This window comes from Sciurus vulgaris (genome assembly GCF_902686455.1).
Source record: "Sciurus vulgaris genome assembly, chromosome: 8".
NCBI classification, from domain to species: Eukaryota; Metazoa; Chordata; class Mammalia; order Rodentia; family Sciuridae; genus Sciurus; species Sciurus vulgaris.
Genome location: NC_136468.1, coordinates 131339735 through 131357127, shown reverse-complemented (window position 1 = coordinate 131357127; position 17393 = coordinate 131339735). Strand labels below are relative to the sequence as shown.

Sequence of the window (17393 nt, the reverse complement as noted above, 5' to 3'; positions counted from 1 at the left end):
CAGGGGTCCCCACGGAGCCCTGGGGGCAGACGCTTGCAGGCTGCCGTCCTATCAGTGGGTTCCGGGAACCAGTGCCCGTGTGCACTGGTCAGGCACCGTGTCTGTGGAGGAGCTGAGGCCCCTCTATGGTCACGAGGCGGATTGGTGCAATGTCCAGATATAGCAATGTGACCTTTATTAAAAGCTTTAATTGCAAGTGAACATTTAGCTTCTTTCATTTCAGAAGAAATCCTAATTTATTTTCAGAGGGGAAAAAAAAAAAAACCAAAAAACAAAAAACAAAAAAGTCCTTTGGAAAAAGAAGGAAAGGAGATGAAAAGGGAGACTTGACCTTGTCGCGGCCTGAGAGGGCTCGGTGCAGCCGCCCGCACCTCCCTTAGCACATGGACTCTCCCATATCTCCTGTGACAAACAGCTTCAAGGGATTTACTACCACCTCTGTAGAAGAAGAGACTGAGGGTCAAAGAGGTCACTCTCTTGCTTAGGGTCACACAGGTAGCATGAGGCAAGTCCTTTGGAAGGCCTGACTCCTTCCAACTAACCCCCATCCCCAAGCAGGCTGTTAAACTCTGGACTCATTCATGCTCCCCACAGACAGTGACAGGAAGCCCACCCCTCTGTCCTTGGGCAGGGACGGGGAGCAACTGGGAATTGAACTCGGGGGCACTCGACCACTGTGCCACCTCCCCAGTCCTAGTTTGTATTTTACTTAGAGACAGGGTCTCACTGAGTTGCTCAGGGCCTCGCTGTTGCTGAGGCTGGCTTTGAACTCGACATCCTCCTGCCTCAGCCTCCTGAGCCCCTGGGATGACGGGCATGGGCCCGTGTGCCCAGCTCCACCCACTCCTGTTTCTGCTCCGAAACCTGTAATACCGGATCCCCCAACTCGCACGCTCACGTGTTGAAAACCAGAGCTTGTGAGAGCAGCAGGGAACCAGCGGCCAAGCCAGCGTCCCAGAGAACCGCGAGTGGCAGCAGAGGAAGGCCAGGGAGCGGCCGGTGTGCTACTTACACACTTGCGTGCGGCTTCTTTTTTGAAAAATCACAGGCCAGACCGAGATCCGATATCCTTACGTGTCCATGTTCATCCAAGAGGATATTTGCTGGCTGAACAGAAACAGACCATGAGCTTCAGGAGTCCCCAGGATGCCACCGGCGCAGGGGACGTCTGTAAGCAGGCACACTCTGCACTGTGCGGCTGTTGTCATGGTTTTTCCTGATCACGAATCACAGCTTACACCATCACGTCAAAGCAGGGCAGGACCTGAGGGCAGCACTGTCTACCTTAACCTCCGCGGGACACGGAGGCAGGCAGAGGGCGGGAGGGTTCTGCTACCTGGGAAACGGCCCTTGGCAGGTGACCCCGAAGGTCCCCACTGCGGTTCTACAGCACCCAGCGACCGCGGGACAGCGGGATGGGGCCTCTGGGCAATGGGGAGCCGGGCTGCTGGCCGTCCACGTAGCACTGAACAGAAGGGAGCCCACCAGGACATACCTAGGAAATCCAGCCGCTCCGTGGTGCCACACTAAGCCCCATAAATGTCATCTCTGTTTATCTGCACGCCATTAACCAAGGGCCCTACCAAATGGCCAAATAGGATTCTGCCCACAACCCTGAGAAAAGTATCCATTAAGATTAGATTTGGCCAGGCTGGTCATGGAAAACGAAGCTCCCTTCCCTAACACGCACTGAATTACAGTCTTCATAATGACATTTTTTCTGCCAGAGATCAACTATTGTTTTGCTTGAAATAAAAATAATGGCAGGCTGTTACAAAATTGAAGCATGAATAATCATGAGTGACTTAAGTTTGTATAGAAATTAAATAAAGCCACTGCCTCCTCAATAACTTAGAAAACAAAAATACAGCAGAAAGATGATTAGAAACCGGTTATAGATTTAAATTAGAATACATTACAACGGCACTTCATGGGCCTTCAGCATGTAGTGTACTCTTCTGTGAAACTTGCATAAAGAAATAAAATGTCACGAGCCAACCAATGTCTAATTATTTCTGATTCAATAAAATGCGTTTTCTTCTTTACGCTCACGTGAACGCTAAGGGATTAATCCTCTAACCCTGACGAAAGCTTTGAAATGCACAAAGGGTCTTGAGAAAAACACAGCGTGCTCAAAAACAAGATCCAGTGTCTACGATTTCAGAAGGCAAGCTTGAAGCTGATCACCGCCTCCGCTCCCTCAGGAGAGGGGGCACCGCGGGCCCTCGGGAAGGGACCTGGAGGGAGAGCGAACCTCCCTCCCGGCATCTTCTCCTCCCGCGGGCCGGGGGGCAGGCCCGTCGGCTTCACCCGTCATCAGCGCCACGTCTAGACGCCGCATGAGACGTCCGCAGTGCCACCCTCCCTCTGGCCTCCGCCTGTCTTGGCCGTCACACCTGCACGAGCGTCACCCTCCCGACTCCCTGCAGAGCCGGGGACCTCGCCCGCGGTCTGCGGTGGGAACACCCCGAATCATAGTCGCCTCTTCGTTTTCAATGCCTGGGCGGAGCACGGAGATCCTGGTGGTCACAGAGTTCAGGGATCTAAACCCCGACTGAGGGTGTTGAAGGCCAGCTCAAAGCAAGGCGCAGCGGGAAGGCCGCGGGCAGAGCCGCCAGCCACTGCGCCAGCCCGTGCGGCTCAGAGGAGCAGGATCTGCCATTCGGCTTGGGGCTTCCGTGGCTCTGACGGGGCTGAGGCCAAGTCGGCTGCGTAACTGATACAATCAACTGAGTTACGATTAATTATAAAATGGGCAGGACTCCAAAACTGCCCACCCTACTTTTCATTACTAATTGCGTATTCTCTCTCTCCATATATATGCATATATATATACACATAAATACATACATTATATATATATATATATATATTTTTTTTTTTTTTTTTTTTTTTTATTTTTGGTACTGGGGATTGAACTCAGGGGCACTTGATCCCTGAGCCACCTCCCCAGCCCTTTTTAATACTATGTTTAGAGACAGGGTCTCACTGAGTTGCTTAGCACCTCGCTAGGTTGCTGAGGCTGGCTTTGAACTCGCGACCCTCCTGCCCCAGCCTCCGAGCCACTGGGATGACAGGCACGTGCCATCGTGCCCAGCTAACTGCTTTCAATTCTTGGTGTCACGCTGCATGGGGCACTGGAGCAGGCACTGAGGTTACCGTGACGACAGGGCTGGCCGGGGGTTCCGTCCCTGCAGAGTGTGGTCTGGGCGGACCGACTGCACACAGGCTTCCGGCCCCCGCGCTGCGGGCCCGAGCTCACCTTCAGGTCCCGGTACACGACGCAGCAGCTGTGCATGTGCTCCAGCCCCAGGATGATCTCACAGGCGTAGAAGCGCGTCTCCCGCTCAGAGAACACCCCGTGCTGGGAGAGGTGGTAGTGCAGGTCGCCCCCTGGAATCAGAGGCGGAGCCCGCTCACTGAGGGTCGTTCAAAGCACAACAAAATCACTGGCACCCCAACAGTCACTGCCCAGCAGAAAGAGGCCAGAGCTTGGTCTCCACACCGACCTTTGACCTCAGTAGAGTGCCTGACGACTCAGAGAAAACTACAGCTACCAGCAGGCTTAGGGGGCGGGATGGGCCTCTGTGGGCTGGAAGCTCGGCTCCCAGCTAGGCCAGCAAGCGGGGACCAGCTAACCCTCCTCGCTGACACAAATCCCGTCCAGTAACTGAATCGACCTAAGTGCAGATCCAAAGATGGCTCGGCGACCATCCCCTCCACAGACAGGAAAATCAAAACCGGTCCCATGAGAGGCTGGTGTTTGCTTTTGTACTGGGGTTTGAATGCGGGGTGCTCTAGCTCTGAGCTATGTTTCGTTGTGGGGCAGGGTCTCTCCAAGTGGCTGAGGCTGGCCTCGAACTTGCCATCCTCCAGCCTCAGCCTCTTGAGTCACTGGGACTACAGGCCTGCGCCACCACACCCAGCTTGGAGAAATATCTGACAAAGCAAATACAGGAACATTTTTACAGGCAAAATCCGGTGGTGGGGATCTGAGTGTCCCTAGTGAGGTTCTTCGACTCTGTTGTAGGTCTGAAGTTTCTCTTAATGCCACACTGGGAAAAGGAAACGCGCATGTGGCCTCCTGTTAAAGGGACAGGGTCACCAACAGTAAGGGGTGTTTCTGTGAACCACAGGGAAAGCCTCCATTCATTTATAAGTGCTCCTGTGTGTCTACCCTCGTGGCCCTGGTTTTTACAAGGGTCTTCCCTCCCCACACTGCTGCTCGGTCCCTACAGATCAAGATGTGAAGGATCCCAAAGGCCCCTGGCGGGCACAGGCAACCGTTCCACAGGATCCCGTGGGACATGTGCCGCGGTGTTGGTTGGCATCGCTGGCTGGTCATCCTGTCTGTGAAGTCCCTTTGTGTTTTTGGCTAGATCTGGCTCTCAGTCAAACACTCAGAATACAGTCAAACTAGCTGGGCACCGTGGTGCCCGCTTCTCATCCCAGCAGCTCTGGAGGCTGAGGCAGGAGGATCATGAGTGCAAAGCCAGCCTCAGCAACCTAGGGAGGCTCTAAGCAACTCAGCGAGACCTTGTCTCTAAATAAAATATGTAGAATAGGGCTGGGGAGGTGGCTCAGGGGTTAAGCACCTCTGGGTTCAACTCCTAGTACCAAAATAATTAAAAAAAAAAAAAAAACAAGAGAAAAAAAGAAATATAGTAAAACTTCGAGTGAACTTCAAAACAGAAGCAGGCCTCTGCATATCTGAAAGGCAGCCTTCTCATCTCCGCTCTTGTTACTAAAACCACTTTGAATATACACCAGGCCACCTACTCCCTTTCTAGTCTTAGAAAGTGACTTTTCCAGCTGAAGGGAACTTGGTGTTCTCAGGGTCCTGGTTCATAGTTTAGATGAGGGACTCAGTGCTGCGGATACAGAAGGCAGGCAGATGGTCTGAGCTTAGCACCGGCCCCGGCGGGTCCTGCAAAGCTGGTGTCCAGGCGCACGCCTATCTTGGGCCTGCATTCTTGTGAGGTGTTTCATTCCTAAGACTTGAGGCCCAGGAACTGAGCTAATGAAAGCCCCAGACCAGCTGCATTCCAGAAAGTCAAATTTCACTGCTGTTCATGAGAATATTTTCTAGAAAATCCAGCTTCCTGGGGAGAGGCTGGCAGGCCTGGAGGGAAATCACAATCCACAGTGTAAAATGGATTTTAGCTGAAAACCAAAGGGTGGAACCATTTGGAGTCACAGCCTTTGGGGGGGACACGGCCGCCAGCTGCCTGGCCCAGCAGGGCAGCCTGGGTCTGGGCAGCGGCTGCGGGGTTGGGGCTTGGGGGCTCACCGTTCATCAGGTCCAGGATGAAGCAGAGCTTATCCGGGGTGTGGAAGGCGTAGGTCATGCACACGATGAACGGGCAGTCCTGGGGGAGAACGGGGCTGGTGAGAGGAGGGCGGGGCAGGTCTACCGCTGGACCCGCCCCGCGCAGCCCCGGAGGAGAGGTCCGCCGAAGGCCCAGGGGAGACGCAGGTGCGCCCCACCCAGCCGGACCTGGAGCCTCCCTCCGCCCCGTCCACCGGCGACCACGCAGACCACATCTTCTCTCACTTTTCTTTTACTGAGCCACATCCCCAGCCCTGTTTTTCGATTGCACTCGAGACCCGTCTGCTGGGAGTGTACAATAGGTCGGCCACTTCAGCAAGCCCCTGGGTGGGATTCGCCAAGGCCGAGCATCACCTGCAAGCGCCCTGACCCACTCCAAGGCAGACACCAGGTGATCCCGCTCCGAGGCAGACACCGGGAGCAACCGGCACGTAGATGCACCCGGACCCCTGCCCAGGAATGTTTGTAAGGGCACTGCTCAAATGCGGCCTGAACCAGGAAACACCTCAAGTGTGTCTCAGCACAGACCCCGAAGTCAGGGAGGGGTCTTCATACGGCAGCGCGTCGTGGGGCAGGGTCGCAGACATCATCTGCAGAGGGCTCAACACTGCGAGCCGCAGGCTTAGCAGGTCGCACGCGGTCTCTGTCATCTAGGCCCCCGGCGTGTAACACAGACTCGACTCATGCTTGACCCTGAGTGACAGCCCCACACAAAGAGGGGCGCATTTTTTTGTAAGACGACATCGGGAGAGCTAAGTCACAGCGTTGGAAATCTGGAGGGCGGTGAGCGTGGGCGTGGGGTCAGCGACCGGCAGAGCAGCGCGGAGGCGTCTGGCACACTGGTGACCTGGCTCCAGTCCTGGGTGCTGGAGACCCACTCCCGTTTCCTTGGGGAAGCCCACCAGCGCTCTGGCGGATTCGCCAGATTCTTTACACACAGCGTGTAATCCCCACTGAAGTGATTTGAATTTTAAAATGGCAGAGACTATTTATATCCACTTTCTTAACAGATACGGCAAATCATTAAATTCCAAAGGACACGTTCAAGTTCCCACAGAATAATCTGTAAACCAAACTTGCCCTGTGAAAACCTCTACGTAAGGGCATTTCAGCAATTTTGAGTGGACACGTTCCTGTGTACTAAAGACTCGTGAACTTGAACTCAATTTCCATAAATGTTCCAGAGAAAATCACTCCAGGGTGGACTGTGACCTTCATTTGGTGTTGGCCTGGTTTCCCTTAAAGTTCTGTGGAAAGGGTGTCTGTCTCTTCTGGTTTCAAGATTGATTCCACTTGTAGGTCATGCTGTCCCTCTGCTAGAAGTCCTGGGGTCATCTATGGCCTGTCCTGCACAGAGCCCACCTGTCCTCCTCCAGGCCTTCCCATGACCTTCTGCAGATGGCTGCCCTTCTACGTCAGGCATCGAACTTCCTGCTTGAAGGGATTCCCCAGGTACCCTTGCTCCTGCAGAGCAGAGAAGCGTGTGGACCCAGAGCTTGGTAAAGCCAGGGTCTTCCCCAGCTTGAACTGGGAACTGCACCCATGTGACCAGGGGGACACCTGGGCTTTCCAGGGGATTTCCGAATCTGGTGGTGTACGGTTCCTCCAATGCAGGCCCCGAGACAAGGGCAGAAGGTCAAAGTCTCCTTAAGATGTTACTAAGATGGGGTGTGAATTTTATCAGAGGCCTCTGGACTAGGAAGGACTCAAAAAAAACCCACCTGGTCCGACACCTTGATTTTAAAGACAAGGAAGCCAGGGTCCCTAAAAGCAAATGACTTGCCTGAGGCCCCAGAGACACCTGGCAGCCAGCCAGGGTGCAAGCCCCTCTCCCGCCCTCTCCAGAGTCCCCTCTCTGCTCTGTTCCTGGGAGGAAGCTTTCCTACCAGCTCCCGCCGGCTCCTCCAGCCCCCTCATCAGCCTCAGCCTGGACCTGCCCAGATGTGGCCAAACTCTAACACGACCGTCCCTGCCCCTCACAGAGCCTCCTGGGGGGCTGAAGGCTGCCCCTCCACCGGCCAGTTCCCTCCCAGCCCTGGCACTGTCTTCCACAGCTCCGGCCTCGCCTCCCTCTGCAGCAGTACAAGGACAAAGTGGCCTGAAGCAGCAGCGCCAGGCCCTCCGGGTGCCCACGCGGCCCCTCCGTGAGCTTGCTGCAGGTCCTCCCAGGGACAGCACGCTTTCCCTGGTTCTCAAACGTGCATGCTTGCCTTTCTCTCACGTGAGCACGGCACAAGCCAGCTGGAAACAGGGAGTCCCACTGCCTCCTTAGTGGGTGAAGGGTGGGAGCAGAGGTGGATCAGACACATGTGCAAATAGCAGGTGCCAATGCAGCTCAGTTCCCACCACAGGACACGGGGCACGGCACCCAATAGCCCTGCCCCACGGGGTGGACTTGAGCTGAGCATTACCACAAGTTCACAAAAGTGGCCTCTGATGCCCAAACAACAATCACATAAGCTGGGCGCGGTGGTGCACGCCTGTCATCCCCGAGGCTTGGGAGGCTGAGGAAGGAGGATCTCTGGTTCAAAGCCAGCCTCAGCAACGGCGAGGCCCAAAGCAACTCTGTGAGACCCTGTCTCTAAATCAAATACAAAACAGGGCTGGAGAGGTGGCTCAGCAGGTGAGTGTCCCTGAGTTCAATCCCTGATACCAAAAAACAACAACAACAAAAAAACAATCCTATCTAGGTTACATTTTATCTTTATAAAATTAAAAAAAGCAATAGAGTGTAATATTTAAATAAAAATATAAATAATTCTCTTAAATTAGTTCAAAGCAGCAGCCCAATATAACCCCATTTTTAAACTTATTCCCTTAAGGTCACACCAGTGAGAAATCAAACAACTTCTTAACCAGATTCTCCCTCATCTGAATATAATAAATATTAAAACGCTACATGAAAACCGTCCTCACGTTTCTCCAACATCAAAACATCTTCCCAGCGGCCTTCTTGAGAATAAACATCCAAGACTCTGAGACAACCCATTAAAAATCAGTATTTCAGTGACTACCAAGGACTCCAGCGACTGCGTGCACGTGTGGCACTGGGCCGCAGATGAGGCCAACAGCACCCAGCAGGGCGCAGACCGCGGGCAGCCACTCCGACCGGCTCCCTAGCTCACGCGCGCCCGAGGAGTCTTGTTTGAGAGGCTTCAGGCCGTGGGTTGGAAGACAGAAGCCTGTCATTAGGAACCTCTGAGCCAGGGGCTTTTCCTTTGCTACCGTTCAGCTAGATTTTGCTATTCCTTTGCTTCGACAGCACACAGGCCTTCTAGACGCACTTAAAACTGAGGCTGGGAGAACAGACCGTGATTCATCAACACAGGTGACAGGCAACTGCTTCACCCGCAACACGCCGACAGGAAAGCAGGGCTGGCCGGGGCGTCAGGAGACGTTGGGCCAAGGAATGAACCCCCTCGGCCTCAGGTCCCTGGCTCGCGAGTTGACAGGGATTCTTTGATCAGCCATTAAAACTGGATTCTTTCGAATCCTCTGGTGAGGTCGGCTGGGCACGATCCGGCGACGTGTAGAAGCCCCCGCCTGCGTCCCTGAGCAGAAGCCTGCGGGCTGGGTGGGGTTCCAACATCGAACCCAGGTGGGCTACACAGGAGGAGTCTGCCTGCCCCCGTCCCGAGTCCCCTCCCCCAGCCAGGAGCGGCTAGCGCGGGCCGCGGACAGGCTGTCCTGGACAGGTCGTGGACACAGTGGTCTCTTCACACACGAATACAAGCTGAAGGTGTGTGGGGGGGGTGCTGGGCTGTTTTCTGCAGAGCCGGCGATGGAAGCCAGGGCCTGTGCGTGCCAGGCAAGTGCCCCACCCCGAGGACACTGCAGCCTCAAAGCCGAGGTTTCGTTTATTTATTTATCCATTTTGGTACTGGGATTTGAACCCTGGGTTGCTTGATCACAGAGCCACCTCCCCAGCTTCTTTTTCTTTCTTTTGTTCTTCTTTTTTGTGCCCCCAGCCTTCTTTTAATAATTCAAGCCAGGGCCTCGCTAAGTTGCCGAGGCCGGCCTTGAACTTGCCGTCCTCTTGCCTCAGCCTCCTGAGCCGCCGCGATCACCGGTGTTCACCACCACCCCTGGCAGAGCCGAGGTGTGGATCCGTGACAGCACTGGCCGCACACAGCAGTCAGAACGGGAAGCCGCTTCGGAAATGAAGAGGACACGGGGGAAGGGGTCATTTCTGCAAGTGCTGCGCTAAAACTGGGGCTGGCACGTAAACAAGACGGGAAATGGGAATGAGCTGCGGGGTGGGGACGTCGGAGGCCCCGGGGGGGGGGCAGGGAGCAGCCGGCTCCGCCAGGGAGATGAGTCCCCTGTGGAGGCTTCGCTGCCCAGGCCCCGGAGGACCCTCGGACTCCGTCAGCCCCGCTGCGCCCTGTGATGCACGGGTGGAGGCAGGAGCTGCCTCTCCCGGGGTCCTCCGGGGCCGGTCAACATTTTGCCATGTTCCAGTGATTTCTTTCTGTCATGATGATTCCCTGCCATCTCAGGAAGTCAAGGACAAATGAAGGGCAGCGTCTCGAGACCTCCTGGGAGCCCGGTGAAGGCTGTTACACCCCCCAACTGCCAGACTCAGGAAGACCACCCAGGACTTGTTCCACCCTGTGGTCAGCAGAGGACATAAGCTGTCCTGCTCTGAGACGGACGGACAGACGTCAAAAGCAAAGAGGAAGGAGGGACACTTACCCCTGTGCTGACGAGGGACAGCATGATCCGCTCGTTCAGGGCCAGCGTCTCCCCCTGCTTCATCTTGATCCGCTTCTTGTCCAGGCACTTCATGGCGTACCTGGAAGCACAGACACGCCTGGAACAGGCCCCGCAGGTGCCTCTGACCGGCGCGAACGCCATGCAGCCGGCCGCAGCCAGTTTCTAAAGATGGAGGCGATGTTCGGAGAGTGAAAACAGCACGGGTGTCACAGAAGGAACACTGGCTCTGCAGGTACGGGGGGGACACCTAGCGGGACTTAGGACGTCTCCATCATCCCAGGGGCGGAAGTCCCAGTTAAATAGAGCATCAAGTAGAGGATATGAATGAACTTTGGGCATTGCTCCTGCCTACTAGGGGTGCGTGGGGCCCGTCACCAGGCAGGAATCATGAATTAACTCATCAGTGGCCAGCCTTTGATGAGGGGACACTGAGCCAAGAGTCCCACATTGGTCTCTTTTTAATCTCGATATCTAACCTACTGTGATACTTCAAATAATAAATAAGATTTGCATATCCACGGTTAAAGCTCGTGGAGAAGACCACTGCCAACCAATGAACTTCATATCAATGACGCGCAGCCAGGGGGTCTGGCCGATCCCACAGTCGCCGGGAGCCTTGTAGCAGGGCTACCGAAAGCTGAAGGGCCGTGGCGGCCGAGGCGGCCGAGGAGGAGTTCTGGGGACCGACAGTTCTGCGCGTGTGACTGAATTTCCCGCTGATGGCCTCGCGCCTGGAGCTCAGGCGCACGTGGTCTCGCGGGCTGGGGCCCAGAGACCCACCAGGGCTCCTTAATCAGAGCTCAGGGCGGCTGAGCCAAGTGCCCCAGGTGGACGCCCCTGCCGCTTTCCAGGCGTCTAGCTATCAATCAACGGCCGCTAATCGGCCTCATTAGGGATGAAGTACAGGGAGCAAACAGAGCCGTGTGTTCTTCAAACGGTTCATGTTCACGAAAGGAATTTCCAAAACACCTTGCTTGGCGCCTACGGCTCTCTGCTGAGGTTTCCACCGGGCCCGTCCCGGCAGCCGGGAACAGCAGCATGCCCAGCGCGCCCAGGCCCGGGCCACAGGGTGGGCACGAGCCCTCTGGGGCTTCCTGAGTGTCAGTGGAAATAATAATTCGGGAGGAAGGGATGAGGCCATATGATTTACTCTGCAACACCGTGCGACTTAGTGGATGTGTGGACTACCTGCACAGGCTGACCCGAGGAAACCAACCAACCCAAGTGAAGGAAGTGCAAGTGACAGTTACGGGCATCCGGCAGGACCAAAGTCCCCGGGCCAGCCCCCAACGGGCAGGAACCAAGCTTCAGTCTCTCGACGAGCCACGTCCACCTGCTGCTTTTACAGGCCAGGATCCAGAGGCACAGGGGCCACATGTGTCCAGGACAGCGTGGACCTGACCTGCTCCCCTGGTGTGACCCCAGGACCCTCCCCTGGACGGCCCGGCTGCACCGTCTCAGCACCACCCGGACTTCCAGCTTGGGAGTGCCAGGCCTCTGGCTCACTCCCTTCTGCAGTAAATCACCTCGGGAAAGAGATCGTGGCGTCCCTATTGCTACATAGGGATTTCCTTTGGACGCAAGCAAACACTTCCCTTACTAGTTCCGGTAAAACACGCGAAGACCGAAGGCTTACATTTTTCCAGTGTCCGCTTTCCTGCAACCATATACTTCCCCAAATCCGCCTCGTCCAATGATCCTATGTACACTGAAGTCATTCATGGTCAGCTGTGAAATCAGAGCACAGAGTGAAAACCTGAAATCACACACGACACAGCAGGTCGTCACAGATATTCTTTTTCATGCGAGATACATGTCGCAATTCCATTGCGGGATCCCCTCCCCTCCAGGAGACTGTCCCTAGGCTGAAGAATGCGGTGCACAGCGTGAGATTGTCCCTGACCCCCCCCGCCCTGCCTCCCAGGAGCACAGGCCCAGAGTGGACACCCGCGGGAAGAGGACAGCGGGATCCAGTCCTTGGCCACCCGTGCGACCTTAGATCGCCAGACACAGCGAGTGTGGGAATCCGGAAGTGGGAGAAGCAGCCTCGGCTACCCTGAAGGAGGAGGCCCGGGGAACCCAACAGTTCTGGCTGCCACACGGCAGGAAGGGCCTGAGTCGGGGGCGGGGGGCTCTGTTTTCGGAACTGGGGGCCACAGGACCGGGAGGCCCAGCAGAGGCAGCCACGGGAGCTCCTGTCAATCACATCAGGGGAGGGAGAGGGCTCCTGGGTAAGGGGCGTCAGGCCACCACAAAGGCCGACTCATGGACACATCCCAGCAAGTTGAGGATGAGAGTCTCTCGGGCCCCCCCACCCTGGGAGCGTCACATCCGCCTCCCGTCAGCCTGCTCTTGGACCCTGGGCTTTGCGATGGATGCTGAGTCCCGAGGACCCCAGGTCAGCCCAGGAGCAGCGACTGAGAGAAACCCCCAGGGTAAAGGAGGGATCGCAAAAAGTGCGTTGTTGCTTCTTGCTTTTAAATCCTGCCGGGAAATGTGCTGTCAAGGGGAGGCTAGGGGAAAATAAAAATCCAGTCCACTCCTTTGCCCAGTTCCAGGCCTCGCGGACGGAGGGAGCTTGGAGACCCTGCGCTGGGGACATGACGTAAAGGGGCCGCCCTGGACCCACTGACACTAGAGCTAAGAGTCGAGACCCCTGAAGAGGGGGGAGGAGGGCCCCAAGTCCACGTCTGTCACCCCACAGTGACTGCAAGACAAGCCCTGTTTGCTGATGACATCATAGTGTCTGAGTAGACCTGACTGTAGTGTTACGTCCCATAAAAAGCAAAAGAGAAGAAACTGTAAGAATGGAGAGAGACGGAATGTGGAAGTTGCATTAAAGAGGAGGTGCGTATTTTTAGTATCATATTTGTCAAAGGGTCAGTCGCTGCTTAAAATACCCTTTCTTCCGTCAGTAAGCACGTTGGCCATGAATGTGAGACGGTTAACCTCCAGCTGTTGGCTGGGGGGAAGAAGGGGGGTTTCTAACACACCAACGAAACGGTAGGACAACATCTGTTCACCCCTCGGGGAGTGGGGTCCAGAATGAAGGATTTTCTCACGGGATGGGGGGCAAGGAGCCACGGGAAGTTTTTATTTAAAGAAGGAAAAAAATAAAAAGATGATACTCACATGAATATTTAATTCTACGTTTTTCCACTGACAAAATCTAGTGAATTTGTCGCTAAAAGAGAATATAAAAATAGTTACTGGAAAATTAAATAGCAAATCAATCGGATGTATAGAACAATGTTATAAGATACACCAGAATGGCACGATTTGGGTTGTTTCTGAAACAGGGCAATTTTTTCTGCGGGCAGTTTATTTCTGTGGTGGGGGATACTAGGGATTGAACCCAGGGGCTTAACACTGAGCCACATGCCCAGCCCTCTTAACCCTGAGCCACATGCCCAGCCCTCTTTATTTTTTTATTTTGAGCCAGCTCTCACTAAATTGCTGAGGCTGGCCTCCAACTAGAGATCCTCCTGCCTCAGCCTTCCACGTCGCTGGGATCACGGGCATGGGTCACCCCACCCTGCCCAAGTTTTCTTTAATAGCTTTTTTTCCACAAAGCATTCACTGGCATCCTTAGCTTTAGTTCACGATTAAAATAAAATAATATCTTTAGTTCACATGGATTTAAAAAAAATCCACGTCTCCTTCAGCCATCACAAGCTACACTGAGATCTGTCCTGGAATGAGCACTGTCCAACAGGGAGACAAGACGAGCCACACGTAGAGTCTGACTTTGATGACGTATTCCGTGTACCCATGGAAACACCACCACTCTGACGGGAGCCCCAGGAGACCACCAGTGAGCTCCTGCACACTCCTGTTCACACCCGTCTCTGGTGGCTGGTGCGTCTTCTGCATTTTACCTAAGACCAGTCACACTTCGAGGGCTCCGTCGTTGCATGTGGCTAGTGGCTGTCTTGTTGGACAATGTGGCTCCAAAGGACATGAAAAATCAACGTCTGCAAATAGTTTTAAGAGCAGCCCACACTGGAACGCAGGCTCCCCGCGAGCTGGGCCTGCTCACCTCCTCCTTCCCAGGCTCCACTGGGACCCCCACTTGCCAGCTGAGAAGACCGAGGCCTCCCAGTGGCCTGGCCACTGGCCACTGAGAGCGGGCAGAGCCACGCCGCAGCCCAGAGCATCTGTCCCCAGACTCAGGCCGGCTCCTAAAGATACAAATGGTGCAGAAGAGGGGCCCAGGCCCAGGTGCAGAGCTGCTCCCTCAACTGCAGCGGTCTGCAGCGGGACCAGCGTCTTCACCCAGGAGGGAGGAAGAGCATCCACCCACTCCCACCCTACATCGGGCCACCTTTTGGGGGTGGCTTCTCCTATCTGCGAGCCACCTTGTGCCAGGCGTCTGCTAGCGACCAGCCTTCACGGGGCGGGCTCAGTGGTGGAGGCTTGCTCAGTGTGCACGAGGCCGAAAAAATAAGGAGATAAATTCTCACGTAAATACACAAGGGTGGGTGGGGGTGGCCACTAGGCTGATTCTGGCAAGCAGAGGATCTTCCTGGAGATGGCTGGGTCCCGTCTAGCCCTGGCGAGGTTCCTGGCTAGGCACGGGATTTGGGGTTCTTAGAATCAACAGAGGGAAAGGGAAAGAAACGGGGTAGGAGACGCTGTCCTCAAGGGCAAGGTATTTATCAGAGTCCGCCAAGGAGAACACCGGAGACGGCCAACCATCACGATTCCCTTGGGACTTCGTTGACAGGCCTTTTAGAAGTGAGCATCCTTTATGGATAGGGTAATAATCAAACTAAAATCCAAAACCAGAAGAATTCTTTGTCATCGCCTAGCGACCTGCTTCCATGAATCTAAAGCGACGTCCGGATGTCCTCTGCCCCGACGTCTTTATGAAGTGGTGGATTAAGGGGGAGCTTCGAGGCATTCCAAACGGCTCTCGAGAGCACGGCGTAGGCAGAGGGCACAGCTCCGCCTGTGTGGCCTCCGCACCGATGGGCCCGCAGCCCGCCTGCAGGGTCCCTCAGTCTGAGGGACCACTCACCGGCTTCTCTCACAAATTCTGGACTTCAGAGCTGGTGACGGGTGATCTGACACCTTTGGAACTTGCCTTGGAGGCCTGGCCAACCAGGAAGAGGGAAACGCGCATCTTGCCCAGTAGGCACGAGTCTACTGTGAATGTGCCTCTCTGGGGGGCATGGGGCCCCTGGGTGTCCAGGCTCAGCTCCTCCAGCCGGTGACCTGAGCGCTCATTATTCCTAATGAGTACCTGGGGCAGAGGGACATGTTGTGACCGTCAGGCCGCCAAGTCCTGCAGACGCCCCCAAAGTGCCTCAGGAAGCCCCAGGTTAAGGGCCCAGCAATGCCTGATGGGAGCAGCAAGGGTGGGAGACCGTTTCCGCTGTAATGTGAAGCAGCCTCGGGGCTCCTGAGCAGCTTTGCTCCTGGGCCTCAACCAGAAGGCATGGATGGGCCTCCTCCCAGATCCAGCCCCCAGAACCCACCCTGCACCCTGCCCTGGCTTAGGAGGAGGCAGAGACAGACCCTGCGAGCTGAGGGCGTCCTCTCACCTATCACACCGCAAAGGTGGGGAGTCACCTTCCCCAACGAGCCCCCTGGGGCTCCAACGAGATCACCACAACGCCTTGAGTCTGGAGGGCAGGTGCTTTGCAAAACCCCGAATTCCACACTCTGGACCTGACGTGGATTTTTTTTTTTTTTTTTTTTTTGAACTTGAAAATTCATTAACACAAAAGAACTAAAAGGTGTATGGATTCATAAAATGACTTTAAAAATAACTTATTTGCATCAAACTGTAAGTGCTTCCAAACAGGCAGTGTGCTCCTGACACTCCAAGCAGCTGCACCCGAATGGCTAACTGGGGAGGAAAAGGACCAGACCCCGCGAGCCAGCCTGGGAGCAAGGGGCAGTCACCCAGCCCAGGGAGCGGACACCAGGGAGAAGCCTCCTGCCACTTAACTACCATCCCCGCCTCTTCCCTCTTCCAGGGGGATGACATCAAAGCAAGGTTGGCCCACAGGAGGGAAAGGTCGATTTCAGAAGCAGCTGCAGCGGCGACGGCCAGGGCCAAGGCTGCCACCCGGCCGGATGCGCCCCACACCCTGTTTCTCTGGGCTGCTTTCTGGCGAAGTTTCTGCTGCTACTCAGAAGAGGGCGACCATTTGTATGAATATTAGTTCCCCAAACTACTGACTCTACTCCAGGCAAATTCTCAGACTCCAGTGGAATCACAACACTACCTTTTTTTCTTTTTTCTTTTTCTTTTGTTGCTTTAGTTCTCTGAGGATGGGAAGAAGACAGTGAGAAAGTAGCCTTTGTTCTTATGGGCGATTTCTGAGCAGCTGCACGCGGCTCCCGCCGTGAGAGACCATCGTCACGGCAATTGTCTGGAAGTTAGCCGGGTGTATGGAGGGAAGGGCGGTCAGGGTGAATGCAGATTTGTTTTTAAGAAAGTCCAATTCCCATAGCACATTATGACACTGAAGCTGGCCGGGAGGTGGCTGGAAAGGCACAGGAGGGCAATGTCCCGTGACAGACTCCGGAACTCTATGACCAACACGGCTACGGCCCGAGTGACCGACAGGGACCTGTCTGTCCGGTGTGTCAGCGATGCACAGGGTCACAAACCCACATCACCTAGGCCTGGCTTGGGAGTCGGCCTTCAGCACCCAAGCCAGCCAATCCGATGACAATCAGCGAGCGTGCGTTAGCCAAGGTCTCGCGACCAGACGCGTGAAACGGGAGGTCCCCTGCCTGCTCCAGTTACAGTTCAGAACATGTCGCCAGAGACCTGAAGCTCAGAGGGATGCGAGGCTGCATAAACCCCCAAATTATAACACAAAATACTGAGGAAACAGTCTAGCACAGCCCGGCACGTGGGTCACAGCCAACAAACACCTGTCGAATGAATAAGTTAACACATTTAAAAAGATTTTTTTTTTCTTTTGCAGCGCCAGGCGGGGGTGGACCCCAGGGCCTTGCACGTGCTAGGCAAGCGCTTACCACTGAGCCACAGCCCAGCTGTTTCTCACACATTTTAAGGACAGCACAGACAGAGCAGAATGGCAGACACCCACATAATACTAGATTTCGTATATAAGCATAAAGTTTCATACCTTTCCATAAATTTTTGAAAAATGTCGCCTCGAAGACTTTCACGGATTTCTTCTATGTATGGCTGGAAAGGATGGAAAAGAAATTCCATGCTGTGTGAATGGGCATGAATTAAAGTGAAAACACAGACCAGTGAGACTCAGGGTGAGGTCCCCAGCCGCACGCTCGCGGGACGCTGACCTCTATACGGAACCTTCTGGGTGCTTGCCCAGGGTGCGCAGACTTAGCACCAGTACGA

At 54.9% G+C, this 17393-nt stretch overlaps 1 protein-coding gene across 3 annotated transcripts in view; it reads right to left on the bottom strand.

Annotated features, from left to right (window-relative positions):
• GRK3 (G protein-coupled receptor kinase 3) overlaps positions 1-17393 on the bottom strand; it is a 117345-nt gene that overhangs the window by 24990 nt on the left and 74962 nt on the right. For all 3 annotated transcript variants that reach the window (XM_079151334.1, XM_079151333.1, XM_079151335.1), the window contains 7 exons: positions 17158-17219; positions 13178-13229; positions 11682-11773; positions 10025-10124; positions 5291-5369; positions 3263-3393; positions 1013-1107 (listed from right to left, as the gene is read on the bottom strand). In XM_079151334.1, coding sequence (XP_079007460.1) covers positions 1013-1107; positions 3263-3393; positions 5291-5369; positions 10025-10124; positions 11682-11773; positions 13178-13229; positions 17158-17219 — 611 coding nt within the window. The remainder of the gene's footprint in view (positions 1-1012; positions 1108-3262; positions 3394-5290; positions 5370-10024; positions 10125-11681; positions 11774-13177; positions 13230-17157; positions 17220-17393) is intronic.